General features: G+C 41.4%; 2 protein-coding genes across 2 annotated transcripts; one reads left to right on the top strand and one right to left on the bottom strand.

Moving 5' to 3' along the window:
• Positions 1-945: 945 nt before the first annotated feature.
• taf7 (TAF7 RNA polymerase II, TATA box binding protein (TBP)-associated factor) lies at positions 946-9,945 on the bottom strand. The gene is made up of 12 exons (XM_062394093.1): positions 9,783-9,945; positions 7,674-7,756; positions 7,497-7,575; positions 7,117-7,250; positions 6,709-6,829; positions 6,511-6,569; positions 5,976-6,048; positions 5,165-5,278; positions 4,301-4,495; positions 2,288-2,400; positions 1,684-1,743; positions 946-1,317 (listed from the first exon to the last, which is right to left on the bottom strand). Exons 1-12 carry the CDS (start codon positions 9,799-9,801, stop codon positions 1,273-1,275), a joined length of 1,095 nt encoding a protein of 364 aa, XP_062250077.1. The 5' UTR covers positions 9,802-9,945; the 3' UTR covers positions 946-1,272.
• Positions 9,946-10,722: 777 nt separating this feature from the next.
• Positions 10,723-24,057, top strand: slc9a6a (solute carrier family 9 member A6a). Its single transcript, XM_062393845.1, has 16 exons — positions 10,723-11,168; positions 12,698-12,897; positions 13,510-13,587; positions 13,844-13,920; positions 14,114-14,226; positions 14,973-15,078; positions 16,641-16,781; positions 17,355-17,461; positions 17,573-17,661; positions 18,145-18,258; positions 18,504-18,615; positions 18,859-19,012; positions 19,363-19,393; positions 19,501-19,586; positions 20,529-20,634; positions 20,851-24,057. The coding sequence occupies exons 1-16, from the start codon at positions 10,883-10,885 to the stop codon at positions 21,118-21,120; spliced, it is 2,070 nt and encodes a 689-aa protein (XP_062249829.1). The 5' UTR covers positions 10,723-10,882; the 3' UTR covers positions 21,121-24,057.
• Positions 24,058-25,758: the final 1,701 nt, after the last annotated feature.

The following is a 25,758-nucleotide window of genomic DNA, read 5'->3' on the forward strand; positions in this document are numbered from 1 at the left end:
TCCCAGGAAGACATGAGGGGGACAGGGAGCCAGCACGCACAACACCAGGACCCTGCAACTGAAGCAGCGAAATTGAATGTAGCCTTATTTTTTTCTCCTGTGTCGAAACGTCTGCTGTGAAAAAGGCTCAATGCTCCAGGGTCTAGTGAGACGTTCACATGTCCAGTGCAGTGGACAGAGGTCAGCATGGACAATGCTCTGTGGTTATTCAGTCTCAGTCTAAAGCGACAATGTACTGTGCTCTGACAGCTTTCTATCACAGCCATTAAAGACCTGCAGTTGTTCAGCCAATCACAAATTCGCCCTTTGTCAAAGTCGCTCAGATCCTCACGCTTGCCAATTTTTCACTTCCAACACATACGGGAGCTGAACGTTCACCTGCTGCCTGATAAACCCCATCGTCCCTTTACAGATGACAATGAAATGAAATAATGAATATTCACCTCACCTGTCCTTGGTATTTACATTGTGGCTGACATGCGCAGAAACTCACAAACTCACGCACGCACACACGTCATAGGTCCCATTTGGGGACGGTGCATAAAATTAGATTTTTCACAGCTTTTTCCCCAATTGAACGGTTTTTAGTCAAGTTTTCATGAAACTTTACCAAACCCAAACCAGCATCAACTTTTTCACATATTGAGGACACTGCTTTTGTCCCTGATTGGACAAGCTGTCCCCCAAAATACCCTTTGACATCCATACACATGTGTGTAAGATGTTTGCCATTACAAACATCCCTGACAGAACCCATCCCTGTTTACATACAGTGTTTCCCATGTATACCCATTCTTTGTCTGAAAGTGTTTTGATGTCAGGTTGTAAAGTAAACCATCCTGACACTGTTGAGATTTACTCAGATGAGACACTCACTGCGCTTATAAGCAGCAACAAATATACAAACCTGTAAATATCCACATAGAGATTTATTCCCACGCAATAAAGGTGACAGTTTTCTTTCTTGTGTATCACTGAAATTTATTCTTTATACAAGTCATGAAACGTTAAGATGCTTAGCTTCAGGATGGATCTGATATTCATCTTTTGAAACTGACCAATAGAAAGAAACAAAGAAAATCTAACAACATTTAAAACAAGAATCATTCTGCTGAGGTTTTAATGTATGAAAAACAGAAACTGAAAGGAATGACACAGCAAGTTAGTTAATAAAAACTCCCTCCTCCCTAGATGAAGCTTCTTCTGCTCCTCTTCATCTTGTGTGTGTTTGTGTTGTATGGCTGAAGATGACATCAGGCTGCCCCCTGGTGGTCACTTCTCGATCAGTGAGTCCAGCTGCTCCTGCAGTGAGGCCAGCTGTTGAAGCAGAAAACAGAGTGAGTGATGGATGCCCAACAGCCCCGGGGTGAAATTGGCAGGTAAGTAGATGATGATTAACATGTCTTTTCACATTCATTTGCTGCCTTCATTTTTCAATACAAAGCATGACCCAGGACAGCGGGTGGCCACTATTTCTTGGCTGCTACAGGGATACCACTGGTAGCTGCTGACAAATTGATTTTAACGTGATGAATCGTTGGGATTAAAAAGGACGGCAAGGAACACCTCATCCGCTAAACACAGTACTTGATAGTCACACAAGGTAAATTCATGCAAAGTGCTGAAAACCCCAGAGAGCTCACAGCTAGCCCTGATCCTGGGCTTTTGCGAAGAGGTTCTTACCTGCTCCATCTCCCGCTCCTCCTGCAGAATAATCTCATTGAACAAGGCCTTGAAACGGTTCTGTGAGGGGAAAGAGAGACAAACGGGATTTGTTGGAGTCGACATGCTGATCCTCATTAAATTGTGATGGCTTTAAATGTGTGTCTGCAAGGACGGCTCATGTCGCTATCTCCTCTGACAGAAAGGCCACTTGGAATGCCAGTCAGAGACAGCTGACCTTTTCCCTGTGACTGTGATAATAACGGGCTTTGGCGGCCCCAAAACACCGGGCAACGAGAGCTCTAAATGGCAAAGTAAAAAGGGCTACGTCTGCTCATATTTCACTCACTGTAAAGGCCCTGCTAAGGAGCGCTTGGCAGAAAAAGGAATTGTCAAGGCTTTAAAATGACAAAAACATAATGGCCTCCAACAATGTGTGTAATCATCTGGGGTTTTTTTTATGTTTTCACATCAGTGCTGTGAGAACTTATGCTGCATGAAGACTTCTGCCTCCGAGCTCATCTGCATGTTGTTGTTTATGTTTCTGTACACGCAGACCTAGTTTCTGAATGACAGCGAAAAGAAAAAAAGTGCAAGTGTGTGTGTCTGTGTGTTCACAGCTTACTTTGAGAGCCTGGTTTTCCACTTTCATGATGAGCTCCTGTTGCTGTTTCTTCCGGGCGCGAGTATCCTGAAGCTTGGCCTTGATGCTGTTGATCTGCACCTGAAACTCCATAACTGTGGGGGGACAGCAGGAAGTTCACGTGTTAAAACCGTCATTAAAAAAACACAACAACACACAATTAATGCTTCTGCTTTATGGTGCAGTGCGGACGAGACAGAAAACGCTGGAGAGAGAGAGAGAGAGAGAGAGAGAGAGAGAAAGACGAACCATAATTTCAGAGTGACACGGCATTCATAAAACCAGAAGGACCAGATATGCACCTTAACTTGCTGAACCACAAGGTTGTGTCCATTTCTACTTGACAAATCCATTTAAAAAGGACATGCGCCAGCAGGCTGAAGCACTAAAACACACAACTAAATCAGCCTGCTCAGGGCCTCACACAGGTTTCTCATTACAGCCAGACAAAGGGATAGTGTCTTACAACCTGTGGCTCCTCCGCCATCAACTATCCTTCATACTAATTGCACACGTCCTCTGCTTCCCTCCACTGGCACAGTTTAAAATGCAAAATCATGCAGGAGGGAGTCAGTGCAGAACCACTTAATAGCACATTGTACAGCTGCCAGATACACGCACAGCCAGACTCCCACACACCACGAGAGGCTCTGTCGAACTGACACAGGAGCTGACCAATAATGTGGCTGACTGACAGCTCCATGTATGCTGATAAGGATGCCTTGAGTTGTCTGAATGGACAGCTGTCTCAGTTACATGCTGGGCCACAACACCTATCAGCCTGGCTAGTGGAGAATCAGAGCTGAGAGCTGTCAGCGTGTGCATCTCCGTGGGCAGGGGGTGCGGCACGTGTATTTATATCAAAGTTGGACTACTCGTGTTAGTGTGTGTAGTGTCTGGCCTAGAAAACTCAGCTCTGATTGTCTCTGGTCTTCAAGAAGGTTCTGATATCAGCATGCATCATCGCCGGTCAATTTCTTGGCCCTGAACTCTACGACTGAAAAGTTAAAGACTGCTGTTATATTGAGTGAGTCTGAAAGAATCAGGGTTCACTCTGACGGGTAAATGGAAGTTGCAAGTACAGCACCAACCATTGCATAATTCTACAGCTGCACTTACCTCATCCACCTACTGGAGCTACAAGTACAGATAAACTCACACACTAACAAACAAATACTCACACACTTTCCAGCATGTGTTAGAAAATACATAAATAAACATGCACCTCCCACCGCATGGATATAATCATACATCATTTAGCTCAGAGTTTCTTTATGTTTTTCATTTATAAAAATGCAACAGCTTTTTCAGACCTGAAAGTCTGGACTCTAGACAATTTGTTAATGGATGTAAACTATATTTTACACAAACAAGAACTAAACCATGTCAACAGTGCTGCAACAAACAATAATTTTGATTAACAACTGCACTAGAGTAGCACTCAGTAGAGTACATTAATCCACCATGGACCAACATTCCTGTTATAAAACCACATTGAAATTCCCTACATCCGGATTTTTATTTGAATTTGCATCAAATAGCAAAACTTTTCTTTCATCAGGGTCCATAAATTATTCTCATCTATCAGTGAAACTGTTGAAAAGTTCATCTCACAATGTGAAGATGAAAAACTTCCTGGTTCCATCCCCTGATCTGCACCAAAATGTTCTCCCTTGGGTCATTCCCTGTCCCTCCACAAAATTCTAATAAATTGGAAAGTCCTTTTTTTACATAATCTTGTAAACAAACAAACAAATAAAAAAAAAAACAGACAACACCATATCATCCTTAGTGTCCAACCAACAGCCAAATACCATATATTCAATTTAAAATATAGAGAGAATATTTGGAATTTTTCTTCAATAAAAATTATGTAATTATAGTAATCGTTAAGTAAGAAACTATCTGCATAATTCTATGAGCTCTTAATAAAATCACCAATTAAAAAAGCATACATTTTCTACATGGGTTATAGAAGCCCTGAGAGTCTCTCACCTATCTGGTTGTTTCTGTCACTCTCATGCTGAGCGGAATCCGACTCGTTGAGTTTGTCTTGGAGCTGTCGGACCAGATCATCCTCCGTGTCCATGATGTTCAGGTCCTCGTCCTCGTGTCGGTCCCCTTCATCCTCCTCGTCCTCACTGGAGCTGCTGATGTCGTTGAAGATTTCTCTCAGTTCGTCACGCTGGGCTGGCCGTGGGATATTGTGATTAACACGGACATACAGAGGAAAACAGGGAGAACTTAGAACATGTGCTGGGGTTTGATGTGGGTCACAGAAAAAACAGAAGCTCAGAACCAGATATTATAAAAGTGGACTCAAAACACCCAGCATGCTCCACTCTGCTGTGAACAGCTCCTGTCACCCAGTAAAACTTTGCCCACACTTTGTGGTGCAGTAAAAGTCACAGATGCATGAACGTAGATTGTTGAGGCAACATTTACAAAGCAGAAAGCAAATCAGTGGTTTCAGCAGCAAAATGAAACGGCAGTCATGCTTTTCATGCATATAAACTGATGTGGCAATAAGTGCCAGCCTGAGATCCTTGGTGCAAAGAAAGTCCTCTGGGAAATATAGAGGCAAAATAACCATGTTGCCAAAGAGTAACTGAAGCATGGGGGTGTTCTTCTTCCATTTCAAACGACTGGAAGAAAATGCTAAGAAGAGTGACATGGATAATGATCTGAAAGAAGTACTTGTGGTACAATTCTTCACTCTCAAATATTGGATGAAATGTTACTTGCTTTAAGTTTCTGCAGGCCATGTGGCCCAGGTACTAACTCACACCCCGTTTCTGCTTTAAGCCTGCTGTCTCTTATTCACCAGTTATAAAACGTACAAAAGCATGTTTGACTTACCAGAGGATCCATGACCCATCTTGTGTCCTGAGGTGCCAGGTGAGGAGTCCAGGTTTGCCAGAGAGCCCTGCTGTTCCGGCTCCTTGGACTCATCTTCCGCTATTATTTCCCATCCTGAACATCTCGGGTTAAGGTCAACACACAGTTTGTAAACTCCTCCCTTAAAAAAACACATGATCCTTCAAAACTCTCACTTTCCTCAAGCTCGTCTTTGATCCTGACTAGAAGGGTAAAAACCAGATGAGTCTCCGCGGGAGCTGCCGCATCTTTACCATTCATTAGCACGTCATGTGTGTGAGTCAGCTGCTGCTGCATGCGAACTCCGAAAACTATAATTAGAATCCAGCTTCACTGTGACCAACTAGGCAATGATAATGAACAGTCCATCTCAATTAACGCGAAGCAAGCAGCCATTGAGAGCGGCCCTGCTGTGCTCTTATTCTGTCAGATAAGTTTAGAGTTTCATTAGAGCATTAATAGCCTCCTTGCAAAGTGCGTGGCTCTCACAAAGGCATTCCACTGAGTCACATTTGGTGAGCATGTGAGATGGGAGCAAGGTTATGATTGTTGAAAAATACAAAAACAGCAAGAACAATATGATTCATCTAAAGCTGAGGTCACGGGGTGAGTTTAAATTCATGAATCATTTCCAGCTCATTCCACATGATACAAAACACACTGCTTTTCTGAATTGAACCATCTTACCTGGTAAATAGATTGAACACCATTGTTGTGTTTATTTAAACTCTTACTGCTGGTTGGCCTGTACATGATGGACATGCAGAATATGAGTAGGTCACTAAAAGGATACGGACACTGACGGCATCAGCGTCTGTGCTCAGCAATCTCTTCACCTCCTTTTCCACATCAGGAGATTCAATATACTGTGGATAGAGAGAGAGATCGAGTTGCATGTGCTGTTCGTGGCATCGCTTTCACTCACACACACACACACACACACACTGAAAGGTAGCAGCTGGCTGAATGCCAGCGTGCACATTAGCGATTAAAACAGAAGGGGCTAAATCAATATGGCTCGGCTGTGCAACTTCAGGAAGATTTATTCAAAAGACAATGTAGAAGTGTAGTGCTCGTGCACACTTGCTTTCTCTTTGATCAAAGCAATAGTGAATTGCTTTTTGCAGGCCTTTGGGGCAAACTAAGATGGAAAGGCTTTATTTATATGTAAATCTTAGTTTTCACTCTCACCACAGTTCTTGTTTTATATAATGTAAATGCGCTGTTGGAAGAGAGCCGGGGAAAGAGATGGATCATCAGACGAGATGCTAAACGGATGGATGGGAAAGGGGATTGAAGCGCTGAAGGGGAAATGGAAATGCCAAAACCTTTTTTTTCGCTGTCTTCCGAAATCTTCTCTTGCGCGTGTTCTTCAGAGGGCAGGTGACTGGAGACCAAAACCACAGGATTAATGAAGTCAATACAGCGCGTTCAGCTGTGCTCGGGGGAAACGGAACTTCTTGAATTGCTGATGTGCCAATATTTCAGCTCAAAATGCTGTCGTGTGTAGATGTTTGTTGACTTACTGCCGTGGTTCCAAACAAATTTCTTGTCCTTGTCTTTGTCCTTTTTCTTGCTCTTTGGGTCGGTGCCAGTCGGCTCTTCTAAGGGAGGGTAAAGGTCTCCATCTAGTGTACATACCAGCATCTGAACCATGCAAAATTCATAATTAGTGACTCAGTGTAATAAGCATTTCGCTGATTAAAGTCTCTGTACTAATGCATAATAACGAACTTTTTAAATTTCTATTGTAATGTAAAAAAAAAAAATTGCAATTGTTATTCGTATCCTAAACTAAATATGTATCCAGTGTTTGTGAAAAATCATGTTTAACAGATAGTTATCCTAAGCATGGACTTAAAAAAAACAGTATTTAGTGGCTGACATCTTCACTGAAAACTTGATTCCAATGTAATGCCCCTGCAGTCGTTTACCTGACAGACATCAGCAGTTTTGTAAAATGTCTTCTTGTCCACAGTTTTCAGAGACTCAATCATACAAGGCAGATCCACCAGTTTGCAGGCCAAAGGGACGCGGTCCACTCTCACTATGCCATGACGACCATCAGCTAAAACACAAACAAGAGGAATGATGCGATGAGTATAATGAGATGTTTGGAGGCTGTAGAAAACCACTGCCATCCAAACAAAGCCGTCACTGTTCAGATGGAAAACAAACATGCAGGTGGGAAACATGTTTTGCATTAGAGAGGACGCTTGAGGACATAAAAACTGATTGTTATTACAATTGACACAGAAGTTCACACTGTTCTTCAAACACATCTGTACTATGAATGAACATAAAAGCATCTTACGGTGCAACTCAATGGTGAGTCTGTCCTTTATGTTCATACTGCCTGACTGTGCAATCCTTCTGACTGTTGAAGCATACTCCTGCAAAAGAGGACACATGTTTAAGTACAATCGCAGTTAATATCATTTATAAATAAAAAAAATCTGTTTTTCATGTACAAGTCATGTACAAGTCTCACCGAGGGCAGCCGCAGGACAAACTGGCTCTCCAGTTCATACGGAGCATCCTCCTTGTTCTTGCTCTTGGAGCCGACCTTCCCGACTAGAATCAAAACAAGTGACCATGAACAAATGATTAAAACCACTTACACTTATTGCTTTATATATTTAGGAAACTACAATTTATACTGTCATAACTCTTTGCCTATGCTGAACTGACATAAGTCAGTGGCGGTGTCTTTGGATCAATTTATTTTCATATGTTTGGCATGAAAAAGTATATTTCTGTGCTATGAATATCTTAGTGAGTAAAAACTTTCCTGAAACAGGGACTTGGAGGGCAATGATGAAGTAACCTTCAGCTTGCTCTAAGGTCGTCCATTGTAGATTTTGAGGTGTGATTAGGATAATATCCAACTGCAGAAGCCGTTCTCTTTCAGATTCAGGGCTTGTTTTACAGGGGCTGTGAGGTTTACTCCCTGAATTTGCTGTATTTTAATTGAATCCTTTTCCCTCAGCAAATGAAATGTTCCACTGGCTACAACCCAAGCCCAAAGAATGATTAATCCACCACTTCGCTTTGTAGCTGGAGAGGTGTTTTTTTCCACAAAATTCTGTTACTTATCCTGATCTAACCAGTCCACAGACCGTGTTTCCATATCAGGCTTGTTTCAATGTTCTTTAGCTCAGTTCTGATGCTGAATATTGTGCCAAAGAAGCAGGAAAGATTTTCTTATAAGGACTTTTCCTTGAAGGTTATATTTGTGCAGGTGTCACCTCACAGTAAAACACTACACCACCACTCCAGGGGTTTGCCTTTCTAGCAATCCTGGGAGCAGTTCATTCAAAAAATGTTCTTGGTCTTTCAGAATTCTACTTGATCTCAACCATTTCTGTTAACTGATATATCTTAATTACATTAAAAACTGTGCCCTGAAAATGCTTGGCTATATCTTCTTATAGGCTTGTCCTATGGGGATCCATTATGATAATTTTAAGAGGGGTAGGCAGCTGCTTAGATGAACCCATGATAAGTTGTGGGGCAGCTGTGGCTCAGGGGATAGAGTGGATAATCAACTAATCACATAGATGGTTTAAAGTGTATAAGGACTCTGATGGGCCAAATTTACCCTGATGGCCAATGCCAGCATTGTAAGAAGAGATGTATTATATGAGAAGCACAATACCAACGAAGTCCATAACATTTGTATTTATCATGGTTCTTAATTGTTGTGACAAGCTTTAAGGAGGCAAAGGATCTGAAGGTCTGAGACCTTGGTAAAACTTACGGGAGCTCAAATTGCTTTATTACTTTATGACATTATGAAATTGTACACATAAATAATGCACAAACTTTGCGCTAAATGTTAAAACTTTAAACTTATGGAGATCAGCTCATCTTCTATTCACTAACCTATTCAAATTAGCAGACATGATGACCAGCCATGCCCACACGTTTTCATTTGTTATAGATTGAACCTGTTTGGAGCCAATTTTAAAGGAATTGCACTTAGACAAAAGTAAACAGAGTGTTTGGTGTAATGAGGTTCTGCAGGATTCTCTCATAACAACATGAAATGGTTCCATACGTCAACCGAGTCTGAGTCATTTAATATATATATTTAAAACATGACTTTGATTTGGAGTTACTTTCCATTTTTGCTACGTGTGTCCTGATAATTATATTATTTAATGCTACATATACATTATATTAATAAAGCGTGTTATTCTAAATTCATTACGGTTGCATTAGCTTTATTGACTTTTGCCTGTAGTTGCTATAACACAACAAAGTGAGATTAATACACTCGATCGCTTGTAGATTTCCCGTTATGAGGTGATTTTTAATCAGCTAATGAAACTGCAAAGAAACGTTTAAGCTAAGTTAGCTTGTTTGGAGCTAACTGGATATAACAGCACAGACAGTCCAGAGAAACCTGCTTCAAACCCGGAGCTGTGGACAAACTGGTTCACATTCAGGAGCCACACCGGCTATTGTGTTTTTTTAATTCTATCATCTTTAATTCATTTCGACGCAACCGCATTAGCAGCATGTTTACAATAGAGATGCTAACCTGCTATAGTTAGCGTAGCAGCTATGCTAACAGTGTGCCAGTGTGCTAGTGTACCTTTCAGTTTAGACGTCATCCTCGTTCTCCTTCAATAAACAAATGTGTTCGATGATTAAACGCCTGCAAAGAAACAGTGAATATAACGATTCTGATTTAAAATCGCTCCAGTTCATCTAACGAGGAGAAAACATGTCGGCCACTGTGTTGACGACTGCTGCCTTCAAGTACTCCTCGGTAAATGTGTATGTAACATCACGCAGACCCTGCACACATTTAGTACACATATAGTTAGCTGTATATTGACAGAAGAGATTGTATCATGCATATTTAAGATTTAAAAATATATAATGTACACGTACAGAAGTTTTTTCACGCTGTACACACTGATCCAGAACCAAAGTTACCTGATGTTTATTACTTCCCCTTAGATAAAACATTTTTCCGATGAATTTGAACGTCACATCAACTTCACGTCAATCTTTAATCTATAACATGAGGCTTTTTGCACTAAATATAATACAAGGTAATAGGTGACTATACATATTTAACTTTTATTTAGCTGTTTGTATTATTGCTATGATTTATATTTCCTTTAAGAATTACTTTACGTTGTAAAAACAAAAAAGGGCCTTGAGATCTTTTTTGTATGGCTGTTTACTAATCACTAATCTGTGATATCACATAAGAGCCAAGATGTTCAATTTATAACATAAATAACAAATATATGTTTATTTATGTATGTCACTTCCTGTTCTAAAGAATGAGAATGGTACATTTCACAATAAAAGCCACCCTTTTACATCTAGTATCATAACCTGTTGAAATACACCAGGAAAAACGATAACATCTATTCTCTCGACCACTTATGAGTCACATACATCACAACACAATGATCTGCGCTATTATTAACACTTAATGTGGATTTAAACTAACAACATCCTGTTATCCTGCTTTTACCTTTGAAATAAACACTGAACACTTTCTCGGGAGCGCTGGCTTTCACTTCCGGGCCGGGGTCGATCTGTGTGTTGCTGTCGTCTTTCCGCTGCCCGACTCCTCCAGCCAGCTCCTGGTCGTGGCTCCACATCTGCACCAAGTTTCCCTCCTGTTTTTAATCCCACGGCGACGTCCCAGCGTTGGAGCAGAGAGCGGGCGACATGTTGGGTAGAGTGACTGTCAGCGGAGCGAGGAGGGCGACGCGGACGCTGTGGCTGCTGGTGCTGGTGAGTGTGTCCGTGAGCATCTGTGTGTGTCGAGCATCCTCCTCCGACAGCGCCATGGAGAACATCGTCACGGAGAAGCAGGCGGAGGAGAGCCACCGGCAGGACAGCGCCGACCTGCTCATCTTCATCCTGCTCCTCACCCTCACCATCCTCACCATATGGCTGTTCAAGCACCGGCGCTTCAGGTTCCTGCACGAGACCGGACTGGCGATGATCTATGGTGAGAGACAGTGATGGAGTGATGAGAGAGAGAGAGAGGGAGAGAGAGAGACTCTTGCTTTGTTGTTGGAGATCCGATCTGAAAGTGATTCCGTGTTATTTATCAATCAATCACATTTTATTTGTGTAGCCCATATTCCCAAATCACAATTTGTCTCATAGGGCTCAACAAGGTGCGACATCATAGGTTCTTAACCCTCAACAAGAGGCAGGAACAACCATCAAAACATCCATATTATCAGGGGGAGAAAACGTAGAAGCCTCAAAGAGAGGCACATGTGAGGGATCCCTCTCCCAGGACAGACAGAATTGCAATAGATCAGTAAAAAAAAGGATTTACATTGGTTAGAAGAAACAGTTTGTAATATAATGGAAAAGACTGTCAATGTTATTTGTACCAACACAAAATGTATGCGAGAGATAAAGGGTGCAGCAGTGACAAATTAATTGAGGAGGTACTGTCAGTAATGGCGTCTGTCAACCAGTCTGCCAACACGATCAGGATCCACCATGATCCTCAATCCGTTGTGTTGATCCACCACCAGGATCAGGATCCACCATCGTGATCCACTGTCAGCTCGATCACGATCCTGTTTACTGAGCTGCAGCACATTTCATTTTAAGGAAATGCACACACAAGGCCGGTCCTGAGAGACGCTTCAGGCTAACCAAGCTTGGTTACACAAACACCACCTCTGCACTCGGCCTGGTCTTGAGAATGACACACAGCTTATCCAGAGAGAACTACTCATGAAACTTGAGAGTAAACAGACCAAATAATCTGTCCTGTTTCCTGAACCTTTCCTGCACCCGAGTTGGAAAGACACTAAGCACATCTATTCAAATTAGGATATTAAAATTGATCACAGCATCAATAAATATCACAATAAATGTCACATTTAAATTGTCTTTAAAGTGTAAAGACTGATTTGTGAAGGTTGTAGTTTTAAACTCTTCTTTATGAGCAGAAAATGACACTTGATAAACAACAAAACATTTTACAAATCTAAGGTAATAATAATATATTAATATACAGAGCACTTTTTAGCACAAAGTATAAAGAGCTGTAGGACAAAGATGGATGGTTTAAATACAGAAAGAAGCACATAAATAATAATGGTTATATTAATAATAGAAATGAAGGACCAATAATAACCCAGCACCCCAAGTAAATTCAGGAATAGGCCATCCGAAGGAATGCGTTAACCGAGACTGATCAATTGTCTTATACCTCCTCACTGTTCAATGAATAACAAATATATCGGTATTTATTTTTAAACTTTATGATATTTCTATAACGATCATCATTTTGCGCTAATTTTTGACATTGTTTTACTGCCCAGCCCTTATTTAAATACTGTGTTTGGATTTGACTTCGAGGTACAAATACTTTCTGTGGGTATTTTAATGCTCTGCTACTTCTTACTTCTGGAGTTCTACGATTCAGAGGGTGACATCGGTTCATTGAATCTGCTCGTTAATCGCCTCTGTCGCCTTTTTGTCTCGGCTCTTTTCCAACACTCCCGTCAGGCGTGCTCGTTGGCGTGGTCTTACGTTACGGCATCCACGTTCCTCGGGACATCAGCAACGTCACGCTGAGCTGCAACGTGAACGCCAGTCCCGCCACCCTGCTCATCAACGTCAGCGGCAAATTCTACGAGTACACTCTGAAAGGGGAGATCAGTCCCAACGAGGTGGACGACGTGCAAGATAATGAGATGCTGCGAAAGGTACGGTGTGAATGTCACTCAGACATTTGTCTCATCTAGAGCAGTTGTATTGATCACGGCCAATCTTATGAATGTATTGTGATGTTCCTGTAATGATTGAATGATGAGACGATTGGCATAAAATGAATGAGCAGTGGTTCGACGGTAATTTATTCTTAATCAAAAGTTTTGCGGATTTTAGCTTTAGTTCAAATGTTCAGAAGTTGTTGTTATTTGTCCCGTATAATGTTTCACAGAACTTTCTAGGTTTTTAAACAGCTGATCAGTCAAAACAAGCATTTCTGGACGGCACTTTTTCTCGTCCTGACTTCATAGTTTTGTGTCTAGTATTGCAGCCTGAGTTCTCGATTCTCCAAAATGAATAAATAACTTCTGTGGCAGCCCTCTCACTATAAAAGCCGTCCCCTGTTCTTAATTCATCATTTTACAATGTTGTCATTTTACAATGTACGGTCAGGAAGCTTCTTCAATAATACAGCAGCCTCGAAGTTTCCAGGAAAACAACTGTAACTTTAAAGTTTTTAAGTGTCCTTCCTTATTGTAGTGATTCATAAATGTGACATGATGTTATTACACAATAATTCATGATAATTGTTTTTGTTTGTGACTCAGGTGACCTTTGACCCTGAAGTGTTCTTCAACATTCTTCTACCGCCGATCATCTTCCATGCTGGCTACAGCTTGAAAAGGGTACAGTAGTATTACAGTAGTGTTTATAGTACAGTGAAATTACAGTAGTATTTACAGTGCAGTAGTATTTTGAACACATTTTCTATTGCTTTATTAAAAATACTTTGACAATTACAAATTGAACCTTTTTAAAACATGTTTGACTCAAACAATGTTCTCCTTTCATTATGAAATCCACTTGTTCCTTCTCGTCTTCAGAGACCAAAGTATTTGATGTATTTAGAGTGTTGATGTGTTAAATTGTTTTGTTTTTCAGAGACATTTTTTCCGTAACATGGGATCCATTCTCGCTTATGCCTTTCTGGGGACGGTTATTTCCTGTTTCGTTATCGGGTAAGAATATTAGTTTTCTAAAAAGGAAAACACTGATACAAAAATTCTTCTGATCTCATATGTTCAACTTTATATTGGAGTATATGCACTGCAGATATGCACAAGATACTTTTTACATAATTCAGTTGTCAGTGCCATTTAAGTCAGTTTTGTTTGTGACTTATTGCAAAATGAGCGTCTGTTCCTCTGTCAGGTTGATGATGTACGGCTGTGTGACGCTGATGAAGCAGGTGGGGCAGCTGGACGGAGACTTCTTCTTCACCGATTGTCTTTTCTTTGGAGCCATCGTCTCGGCCACAGACCCCGGTACGTGTGGTGGTCTTCAGCCTTCATTGTGTCTCCTGCTTACAAGTTGTTGAAAGCTCGTGGGACAGGTTCTCGCCAACAGGGAACGGCCGAAACCATTTCATCATAAAACTAAAGATAATATACGATAATGAGAAATATAACTGGTGCAGATCAGTTAAAAAAATTACTTGATATTGGGGCGGCTGTGGCTGAGGGGTAGAGCGGTCGTCCTCCAACCTGAAAGTCGGCAGTTCGATCCCGTCTTCCCCATCTGAATGCCGAATTGTCCTTGGGCAAGATGCTTGCCCCTCATAGAAAAAAGTGCTTCTAATAGATGCACTGTTTGAATGTGTGTGTGAATGTAAAACTGTACTGTAAAGAGCTTTGAGTCATTAAGACTAGAAAAGCTCGATATAAAAACAAACAAAAACTATTTCTATCATACATTAATGCAAATATCAAAGCTCCAAATTGCATTTTTTTCAGATTTTCACACAAAACAGTAAAGTAATTTAATTTCTTAAGTATTAACTTCCAAAATGGTGCACCTTTTAATGTTATTTCTATTATTAGAATATGACAAAAAGACAACTGTAAGTGCTATAATATAAAAAAACGGATTAAAATGTAATAAAGAATAAACCATTATAGATTGGGAGCATGGCTCCTGAAGCTCTGGACCCACTTGCTTGCTGATGTGTATCATTATCTTGGTTATTTCTAATGTGGAGAAGGATTGATGGAGGTTTCTCGTTGTTTCTCAGTGACGGTCCTGGCCATCTTCAACGAGCTGCATGTGGACGTGGATCTGTACGCGCTGCTGTTTGGAGAGAGCGTGCTCAACGACGCCGTGGCCTTGGTTCTGTCCTCGTAAGTCGTCCGTCTGTTCCACATCTCGCACAGTCGTTGAATCTGCGTCTGAGTGTTCGCACGGCTGCTGATGCTAACTCACTGCTTTTTTAACAGAAATAATGGAAGTGTGAGTCATGCATTTTTAATATCATTAATTTCATTAATTATTAGTGACCTTGGACTAATATCAGCTTCTCATCGATGTGATGCTAAACCTGAGGTGGTACCTGAGCTAGTTGTTCTCCTGCTTTACATTGAATTATTTCCACAGGATTATAAATTCTAAAGGCAGGCACAGCGGAGGGGCCGGGCCCCGTGGAGAGAGTCGGACCAGCCCATTGAACGGGTGTACTAAGTAGAGCATGGCATTGTGGGCCTTGGCGGTGCCTTGGGAGCGACATGACAAATCATCGGTCATTTGTTTCTACACTCTGGCTGAATCCACTGTAGACGCGGAACATTTCATTACTTATTAATTTATTCCAGCTAAGAACACATTCCAATTATATTCAGACTTACTGTGTATACAGAGGTCAAGACGAGGGCACGAAGCCGCGAGTGTTTACAGACAAAATGCCTGATGATTTGTTTTTCAAGTGTGGGGGCTGTGAAGGCAGAGGGTGAATATGGTCTGCTACTGGCAGACCTGGTTCAAGTACTATTGGAAACTATTATTTGGAAGTGATGTGTGCCACGTTGATTCCATTTTATCAATACAAAAGTTTAAATATCTTTTTTTTTATTGTATTGAAAATGACACGGCACAATATTAAAATCCTCTGCTGCGATGGCGTCCCCTCTCGTGGCACACTCCACTTTCAAACCCCGTTTCTAAAGCTATTTGAGCAAAGTCCGATGAGATGTGTGGTACTTTTTCTTGCCAGTATGTTTTAACTGGGATTTTTCAGTGTTGATACTTGACTGAGACTCACACAAATTATAGAAAAACGGAAAGTATAAAGTGACTCGGCTCATCTTCTCTAATCAAAAACAAAATTCTGTAGGCTGCTGTGACACAGATTCTTTCTCATTGAGTTTGTGGCGTTGCCAGTTCTCTGGAATTTTTCCGTCCACATGATTTCCAAAGCAGATTCTTTATCTAAATCCTCAGAGGAATGAAAAAGCTCCGTCGTTTCTTTTTCTCCCCGTGTTTGTTTTCTATCATGAAAAACTGTGTATTTAACAGCACCTAATGATAAAATCTATATCCCTCTTATCTAATCGTTGTTAGCTATTGTGATAGTGGCAGCACATTAAACCTTAACTGCACCATTACATTCAGTATTTGTTGTCCTCTATTGACCTCAGTGGAAATTTACATGCGTATTAACTGGAGACACATTTCATATCTGTAAATCTTTTTCTAAAGCATTCAGTTCTAATCAAAACTAAGTTGAGTATCAACACTGAATTAATGAAATACTCTTTTATTTCAACCTCATGACCTCTTTTCACTTTCTGTATTTAGGCTTCAACTTGGGAAATGATATGAACCATCACTGATGGTTATTTGTCTTAGATGTACTTACACTTTGCATAAGATGTTTCCATTAAACGGTTGTGTCTTTGTGTAACGCCAGGTCTATAGTAGCGTACCAGCCAGAGGGAGACAACACGCACACCTTCGATATCGTGGCGATACTGAAATCCTTTGGGGTTTTCCTCGGAGTCTTCAGCGGCTCTTTCGCTCTGGGGGTGGCCACCGGAGTCGTCACTGCTCTCATATCTTTTTTGTGTTATTATTTATGGATACAAGACAAGTTTAGTTTAGTTTAAAATATAACATGAAATAATATATTATAATAGAATATTTTAATTGATACTTAGGGGTTTGGCCTTGTTTTTATAATAATGGAGAAAAAACTAACATGTCACACAGTAGAAGGCATATCCCCCACGAAGGTGGAGCAACCCTAAGATAAACCCCATGATTTATTAGTTTTAGAAATATGAAAGGAAAAAGGAAGAGGTCCGTTAATCTAGATTATTTAATTTAGTTAATTAAAGAAAGTTTAGTTTCCAGGCCTAATCCCTTCGGCAGGTCTGGTGAAAATTGTCTAAGTAGTTTTTGCATAATCATGCAAACAAATACACCAACTAACTAACAAGCTACAGCATTTAAAATATAAACCATTGTTCCATTGAAAGACTCAAATAATATCCTCTCATTGCATTGGCAGATATTTTGTTATTTTATCTGGTGGAAAAACCTTATATCCACTGTATTGAGTTCTAATGAAGTTCCATGTTTCATCGTCTGAGTGTCCTGTTCAACTTCTTGACTCTCGTCTGTACGTGACCAAGTTCACTAAGCTGAGAGATTTCCCACTGCTGGAGACGGCTCTGTTCTTCCTCATGTCATGGAGCACGTTCCTGTTGGCTGAGGCCTGTGGCTTCACAGGTAAGACACACACAAACACACACACACACACACACACACATACACAGTAACTGGAATATAGTGAGTATTCCAACTGGAAACCATGTGCTCTCCCTGCTGATGTGTTTGCAGGCGTGGTGGCTGTGCTGTTCTGTGGAATCACTCAGGCCCACTACACCTTCAACAACCTGTCCCCCGAGTCCCAGGACCGGACCAAACAGGTCAGACCTGGACCTCATTAGCACCACTGCTTATTCTGGTCCTTTTCAACATGCTTCAAATATTGAGTTTTTTTTTGTGCATTTATTTAGAAAGTTTAGAAAGGGCGAGTTAACATTGGTGGAATCTGTGTGCTATACACAGTTCACAGTTTCTTAAGAAACACTGAGATTAGATGAAGATTTTGGCTCTGAAGTGAGCACAAGTCCTCTTTGCTGCTTATTTCCTACAAAATATACATATTTTTTCTATATTCTCATTATATCAAGACATTATTCAAAAAATCTCAGAATTAGTTTTTCCTCATTGTGGCCATAACTCTCTTTCATAGAATTAAGATGACTTCATTTTAAAGTTTGTATTCAAAGCAGTGCCAGCAAAGTGTATTTAGCTGTTGGAATTTGTGTAACCATGTTTACAGGTTGCACACCCACTAAATCCTCTGTCATCTAATGTCGTCTGATGTTGTCTCTTGTGTGTTGCAGCTGTTTGAGGTGCTGAACTTCCTGGCTGAGAACTTCATTTTCTCCTACATGGGTCTGACCCTGTTCACCTTCCAGAGCCACGTCTTTAATCCCATGTTCATCGTAGGAGCTTTTGTATCTTTTGCGTCTGAAACGACTAAATCTTGTGAAGAAAACACCAGATGACCCTCTTTTTAGTCACCGCGTTTTCAGTCACGTCAGTATCGGACTAGAAAAACTTCCCAGGGTTTTATAATCAACCAGAAACATGCAAATAGTAATTGATTTGAGGGGGTCAGTAAATAAGCTTGGAACAGAATTAACTCGCGCTCGGCTTTGTTTTGTGTTGGTGTCCTCTCCTTAACCTCTTCCCCTCCCAGCTGGCAGTGTTCCTGGGAAGAGCCGCTAACATCTACCCTCTCTCATTCCTTCTTAATCTGGGGCGACGCAACAAGATCCGGTCCAACTTTCAGCACATGATGATGTTCGCAGGTTAGTGGAAAACAGGTACAAGATGTTCCTCATGCACAGGGTAAGCTCTGTAAAAACCTGAGTACAAAATAAGACTTGAATTTAGAGTCTAAGGTATCTGCACCCTGTGGATCCACCGGGAGCTTCTCTAGTTTCTTGCTGTATGCCGAGACAACACCGGCTTGTGAACAGAGGTTTGTCTTGTGTAGTAAACACACATGCTTGATGTGGGTTCATAACAATCATCTGTGCTGTGCTCGTCAGGACTGCGAGGTGCGATGACCTTCGCCCTGTCCATCAGGGACACGGCCACGTACGCCCGTCAGATGATGTTCTCCACAACTCTGCTCGTGGTCTTCTTCACCGTGTGGGTCTGTGGAGGCGGCACCACCCAGATGTTGTCCTGCCAGCGCATACGGTAGGCCTCACCTTGCTCACATCCAGCCCTGGATTTACACTTAGTATTTGTTTATAACAGAGGAGGGTGAATACTGAGTTTACAGAAGTCAACTGAGATAAGTGAATTGTCTCTGGTTGTGCAAACTTTTCTCCCATCAGTTTCAAACTCCAGGAATTAAGAACTGAGTGTAACCTTTGGCTCTGCTCTGGCTAATGCCTGAAGGTTTCTATAATCTGTACGTCTCCTCGATAGGCGTCTCTGCTCAGGAACTCGTTAAACGGGGGAAACATGCTTCTCAACACCATCATGCTCTGACAGCTGCAACTCAAAATTTTTTACATGTGTTTCCCTGTTTTGTTTGTTTACAGAGTGGGCGTGGACTCTGATCAAGATAACCCTGTGAGTCAGTCTCTTGTGATAGACGCATCACTATTCTGAGATGCTGATACGTATTATGATGACAAGAAAATGCCTAAAACTTCATCTATTGTTTTCGTTTATTTTAGATGAGCGTCGCCGAGGGACCAGAGAGAAGAAGCACCAAACTAGAGAGTGCTTATCTATTCAGGATTTGGTACAACTTTGACCACAAGTATCCTTTAGTGAGAAATGAGTCAAGCAGAAAAAAAAACTTTTTAGTTTTTTAAGTGCTCGGGGGATTTGAATTAGTTCTTTTTTTGTCAGTTATCTGAGAGCCAGACACATAAATGGCAACCCTTTAAAGGATGATAAACCTCTGACTTAAAATAATGAAATATATTCAACATAAAAGTACACAAAACATACAAAAATCGTCAACAGAAAAATAGAATGCTTTAACTGGTTATAACGTTTAAAAATATATTTAAATCAGTATTAAAACCTGTATATAAAAGCTAAAATTAAGATTTAGAAACATAATCAGCTCCATTGGCCACGGATGTGTGGACATACAGGGAATTTGACTCCTGTTTAGCATCACTTTCAATGTACTTACATACTAAACATCATACATCATTATTCTATTCTTAACACAGAGTTAAGAGTAGAACAATCCACAATATACACAAAGAGTGACAAATGGGAAGTGAATGCACAATGACTGTGGTGTATGCAAATCAGCGGCTCTGTGTGTTTACACTGTATAAGTAGAGCAGTAAAAGCAGTGCAAAGAAGTAATAAATATAAGTTGCTTAGCATTTTAGTGTTAGACATAAGCATTACTGTTTATTTTCCTCTGCAATTTGAGCTGACAGCTATTTTCTGTTAGTGGCAGCTATTGTAGCTGGGTGGAGACTAATGTAGTTCACAGTGTTAGCCAGCAGGGGGAGTCCCTCGTACAGACTGATGACGCAGTATTTTAATTGATGACGCAGTATTAAATTCATTATGTTGATTTACTTAATTGATCAAATTTATTCTGTTGTTGTTCTTTTCAAACTGAACATGTCCGACTCATCATTCATGAATCTCTCATGTTTCATTTTGTCTAACCTCTGTCTCTCAGTGCACATTCCTCTATGTTAACCTTCCTTGACCCGAGCCCCCTCTGCAGCTACCTGAAGCCCATCCTGACTCACAGCGGCCCCCCCCTCACCGCCACGCTGCCCCCCTGCTGCGCCCCCTTCGCCCGCTTCCTCACCAGCCCCCAGGCCTTCGAGGTCAGACACCGGCTCATACAGGAGCCAAACTGTATTTGTGCGAGTTTTATCCTGTATTACCTGAATGGAAAACAGCTATTTAGATAAACCATGAGGTGCAGAGGCTCAGCTGGAGAGGTTTTGTTTTACCGGCAGATGAGGAAACGATCATTTAAATGTTTCGCCCTCGTCTTAATTTGAGTTTCTGTGAAGTTAACGTCTAACGTCTTCCCCCAGAATGAATGCCAGTTGAAGGATGACGACTCTGACCTCATCCTGACCGACGGCGACATCAACCTGACCTACGGAGACATCACGGTCAGCACCGACGCCTCCGGGGCCCACACCAGCGGCGGCCTGGCCTTTGCCGGCGTCACCTCTGACGACTTGGACAGAGAGTTGACATACGGAGACCACGAGCTGGTGATGAGGGGCACGCGCCTGGTGCTGCCCATGGATGACTCGGAGCCGCCCTTCACAGACCCCCGACTCCGCCTGCAGATGTGAAGCAGTCAGTCTGTCAGCGCAGACGCAGACAACCGTCCCACTGACACTGACCTGAGCCACCGAGCAAAAGACCAGTACCTGTCGTTCTGCCTCTGAATTCTCTTTTGCTCCGGCACCGTTTCTCATTCCTCTTGCCTCTTTCTTTTCCTCACTGCTCCATTTCCTCACTCCTTCTTTTGGCAAATCACTGTCTCTACCTCATTCTCATTCTTCTCATTTCCAACCATTTCCAGAAATATATTTTCTCTCAGGTTGGCTTCAACTTGTGTGCTAGTTACCTTGACTGTAGCATCGCACAAAGGTCCAGCAGCATGTGTTTGTGTGTAAACGCAAGTACCAACCGCTATCTAATTTGTCGACGTACAGTATATCACTATATCTTTGATATGCATGCAGAGGATGCTCGTTGTTTTCTTTGTTTGTGAGCTTGAGGGCTTTTGTGTTTCCGGGTCTGACCTTGAATGTTGCTGCCTTCTCTCTCTGTGCGCCAGAGACATGCTGACCCAGTGGACAACTTCACTGTACATTTGGTTATAATCAAGTGCCTGGGAGTCGTAGTGTTACGCCCGGCGACCCACTCTGGATCAGCCCTGGGAGTCAGAGCTGTCTGAGGATGGGTCGGTCACACGGTCGAAGTTTTCCTTTGTAAAAAAAAAAAGAGAAAAACCCAAAAAACTAAGCAGACACCTCTGTCCATAAGGTAGCAATATACTCAGCAGGTGTTGGGGCTGTCGGTTTGTGTTATTTGCGTGTGAGTAGTGTGTAGCGATGTGAGGCCACAGATGCGTTGTGACCTGGCAGTGAAAGTCGTGGATCTCTCCCAATGACCTTTGACTGTGACATAGAGATGGACTTTACACCTTATTTTAGAAGCTGATGCCGCTCCCAACTGAACGAAGGGCTGCTGTGAGATCCAAATGAAGAAAGCTTAGTGCCATCCGCCTCCTGCATTTCCACTTTTTGTGAAAATCAAAATGCAGTTGATGTTATCAAGTGTTTTATATTTTTTTGGCAACAGAGCTTATGTATTTTAATCCGAATCCCTTTTTTCATAGTCATATTTGGCTTTCATGCACATTTTTATAATCGTTGTCAAGACTTTGAATCCAATTTTCTCATTAAATAACAAAGATAGTTATGTGAATTTGACAGTAAAGAAAGTTGGTGTTTTGTAACTATAACTTTGGTAAATCAAAGAATTGATTGTGTCTGTGTCTGATTTAATTGGGGCTGCAGCTAATCGTTATTTTTCAATGTTGATTCATCGTTACTTTTGATTGATTGATCATTGTTTTGCCTATAAATGTCAAAAAAATACTGAACAAAGCCCAAAGATATACATTTTCCAAGCACATGTGACTAAAAAATAACAAGTATTTGCATATATGAAGCTGGATGCGGTGAATTCTTTATGATATTTATGTGGGAGTTCTTTCCATGAACAGTTCAACTGTATTTGTTGATATGATGGAGGTTTTTCTCTGCCGTCCTTTAGGATTCATGGCTTGATATTGAAACAGGAAGTTAAATAGCATTAACGTGCTTCAAGTCATAAATATATTCACTTCTTAAACATGTTTCTCAAAGATGCACGTGTTACATTTAACTTATTGTCTTACTCCAGTCTTTCGCACGCTCTCGGGGGTTTATTTTGGTGCGTGTACGAGTCGAATGGAAGGTTGTGTGTTGTCTCCTCCGGGATGTGGAGCACAGCAGCTGTTAACGGGGGTTCAACAGGAAGCGTTGATAGGACGTCACCGTGGCAACACTGTGTTGATGCGGACAGAAGCCAGGAAACACTCGATGACGCAGTCGAACACAACGGGTTGGTGAGCCAAAGAAAAAATAATCGGGTGTATGCTTGAGGGTTGAGTTGAAGAAGAGAGTGTGAGATATAGACGACTCAAATGAGAGGAATTGATGAGGAAGGAGAATTTGGCCATTTTGTTTGTGTGTCAGTTTGTATCTTGGGGATGAGACAGAAGTGGAAGGAAGAGCAGGCGTTTCTAAATATCGCTTTTCCTTCTACAGTTATCTTCTGCTGTGCAGGAACTTCTAATTAAAAGTGTTTGACGTCCAGGAAACTATTTAATCTTCCCTCCACTTCATACTTTTCATTTGTGTTATTTTGGAGTTTTATTTTGTTGAAGGGAAACAATGATGTGAGGGGGGAAAAAAGCTGAATAATTTGCACTCATGTTTTATTGCCTTGTTTGTTCGATCTTATAGCTGCTTTTTTTATTATTATTTACCTTGTGTTTTGGAAGGTTGTGAAAAAACGAGCCACGGTCTGTTAAATGATCGGTGAAGAAATGTATTTAGTAGACATTCATTTCGGTTCGTTGATAAATCCTTTGTGAAGAATCATGTCCACACTGTAGTGGCAGACCTTTCATTCTGTCATCCCACATTTACACCTCGCAGGTACTTTGTATGTGTGTTCGCAACAAACTGCTGTTTAAATGTCTTCTGCAGAGCATGAATCATTCATCCTCCACTTGACGGTGGGGAAACAAATGTCACATTATATACAAACAGAGTTGTGTGCCACTGTTCTTTAAAATGACACATTAAAAAAGTGCAAAGTTTGCAAAAGCTCTCGTAGGTTTCGGTATTTGCCTCCTGCTCTGCCAATGTGTTTCCCTCTCTGCTCTTTGAATGGTGACTGGTGACCGGCTTTGACCAGTGGAAATGAAGTAGGAGCCCAAAGAGGCCCTGCTGTGCTGTGTCTTGATACTGCAAAGTGTGAGTGTGTGTGTATGTGTATGTGTGTGTGCAAGAGAAGAGCAAGACATCTAGTTCTCCCTTCTGTGCTGCAGGTACTGACTCTACTGACGCATCTGTATAAATATACTCTCAACTGTTCATGTGCGTGCAACGGTCAATAAATAGAAGCCTGTGCTTTTGATTAAAGCCCTCGCTGTAACGGCCTCCTCATTCACTTTGTTCTCCCTCTTTTTATTTATTGGATGTCTCGGTCGTGTAAGAACGAAGATGTCGAGATTCAGCGATCATCCCGTCCACAAGACATGTGAAACAAGATTAGTGCCAGAAATGATTCAACTTGAAAGGGGGATTTATGATTTATTGTAGGAAGAACAGGTTTATAATCTTCATAGCCTCAGAATATGGCAGGAAACCCAAAACGTAAAAGATCATTACAACTTCCTAAATATTTCAGTGGAAGAGATTTAACCTCATCCTGGTGGCCAAGAGGGTGAAGTCCCAGAAAATAAAGATTCTAAATAAAGTTTCCCAACCCGGGATGGCGCTTCTTTAATGGTGTTTGTGTCTGTACTGGACTGGACACACAGGCTTGACGTATCATGTTTTACAGCTCTACTTCTACCTGTGTAAAGCACATTAACATCCTCATATCACTGCAACAGCTGTTTTTTATTTAGCATCAGGCTCACACACTCATTACCTTTTTGGTCCAGAGCTTAAAAGTCCAAACTGTTGGATAATGAACAAAACACATTAAGGCACCAGTCCAATAAATGAGTTGTCCATAACCTTTTGTATTTTTGTTTGCATGATCGACCGAATCCAGTGTTGTGATTGTAACCGAGATGAGGAACAATAACCTCACTATTTTGGGCACATTCAGGGGCCAGGTTTGTATCTCTGCCTTTACACATGTCAACCAATCTCTACATTGTTATGTAAAGAATCTAAACTGTACAAAACTTCATGAACTGATCCTCACATTTCTGTCACCTCTACCAAAAACATGCATTTCTCCTTTAAAAATATGTTGACATGACAGATCTCCCACATCCATCCGAGGCCGGAGGTGCAGAGCGGTGTGGATGTGAGGAGCCGCGCCCTGCAGCCGGGACCGATGGCATTTTATTCTCTCATACACGATTTGTAACACGTTCCTAATATGGTCACAACTCCCTCCAGTCTGCTCAAGAATGTCTGTACTGTGCAGTGAGTGTTCAGGGAAGAAACAGTAGTTTTAAAAGAGCCATTGACCCCCCCCCCCCCTTCTCTTTCTGCCTCTCTCGCTCTCAAAATATTTTGTCTACATGATCACTCTTTCACTCCAGTTGATCCTCGATGATTGTTGAGTGGTGAGATCTTCTGTTTTAAAGTTCCAGTTATTTTTAATATCTTTTATAATAATGAGATGAGATCAAACTAAATGTTTTTATGACGCCCGTGGGCAACGTTATATTGTTTTCGGGTTCTCATCCGTCCACCCGGGCCATTGTTGTGAACATGATATCTCAAGAACCCTGAGGGGGAATGTCGTCAAATTTGGTACAAACTATCACTTAGACTTACACATGACCACACATTAGCTTTGGGTGTTCAAAGGTTAAAGGTCAATGTCACTTTGACCTCACAAACCCTGTTAGATTTGTATTCATATAGTTCATATATAAGCTTCTTGTATGCTAGTGAAATGCCGCTCTCATAAAGTGAAAACCTGCCCTGGCACTGGCAGATGTGAAACCGTAAAACATCTGCAGATCTGATGTTCACGACAGAAGGAAATACCCGGAGGGAACCTGTGGCTCTCATCAACGCTGACCTCATGTAATCGACTCTCAGTGATGTTACCAACCGAGGAATCTCATGTTTACAGTGAGAGGATGAATTACCAGCTGAGGGCTTATTTAGAGTGGA

Source organism: Platichthys flesus, chromosome 8 (genome assembly GCF_949316205.1).
Source record: "Platichthys flesus chromosome 8, fPlaFle2.1, whole genome shotgun sequence".
NCBI classification, from domain to species: Eukaryota; Metazoa; Chordata; class Actinopteri; order Pleuronectiformes; family Pleuronectidae; genus Platichthys; species Platichthys flesus.

What these genes read in the sequence shown, in the direction of transcription:
- taf7 (XM_062394093.1), bottom strand. An exon ending in ACTCACCATTGAGTTGCACC is followed by an intron (nt 7,251 to 7,496) that starts GTAAGATGCTTT and finishes TTTGTGTTTTAG; the next exon opens with CTGATGGTCGTCATGGCATA. An exon ending in TGACAGAAACAACCAGATAG is followed by an intron (nt 2,401 to 4,300) that starts GTGAGAGACTCT and finishes GTCCCCCCACAG; the next exon opens with TTATGGAGTTTCAGGTGCAG.
- slc9a6a (XM_062393845.1), top strand. Translation starts at nt 10,883, where the DNA reads ATGTTGGGTAGAGTGACTGTCAGCGGAGCGAGGAGGGCGACGCGGACG. An exon ending in TGAGGCCTGTGGCTTCACAG is followed by an intron (nt 17,462 to 17,572) that starts GTAAGACACACA and finishes ATGTGTTTGCAG; the next exon opens with GCGTGGTGGCTGTGCTGTTC. An exon ending in GCACATGATGATGTTCGCAG is followed by an intron (nt 18,616 to 18,858) that starts GTTAGTGGAAAA and finishes TGTGCTCGTCAG; the next exon opens with GACTGCGAGGTGCGATGACC.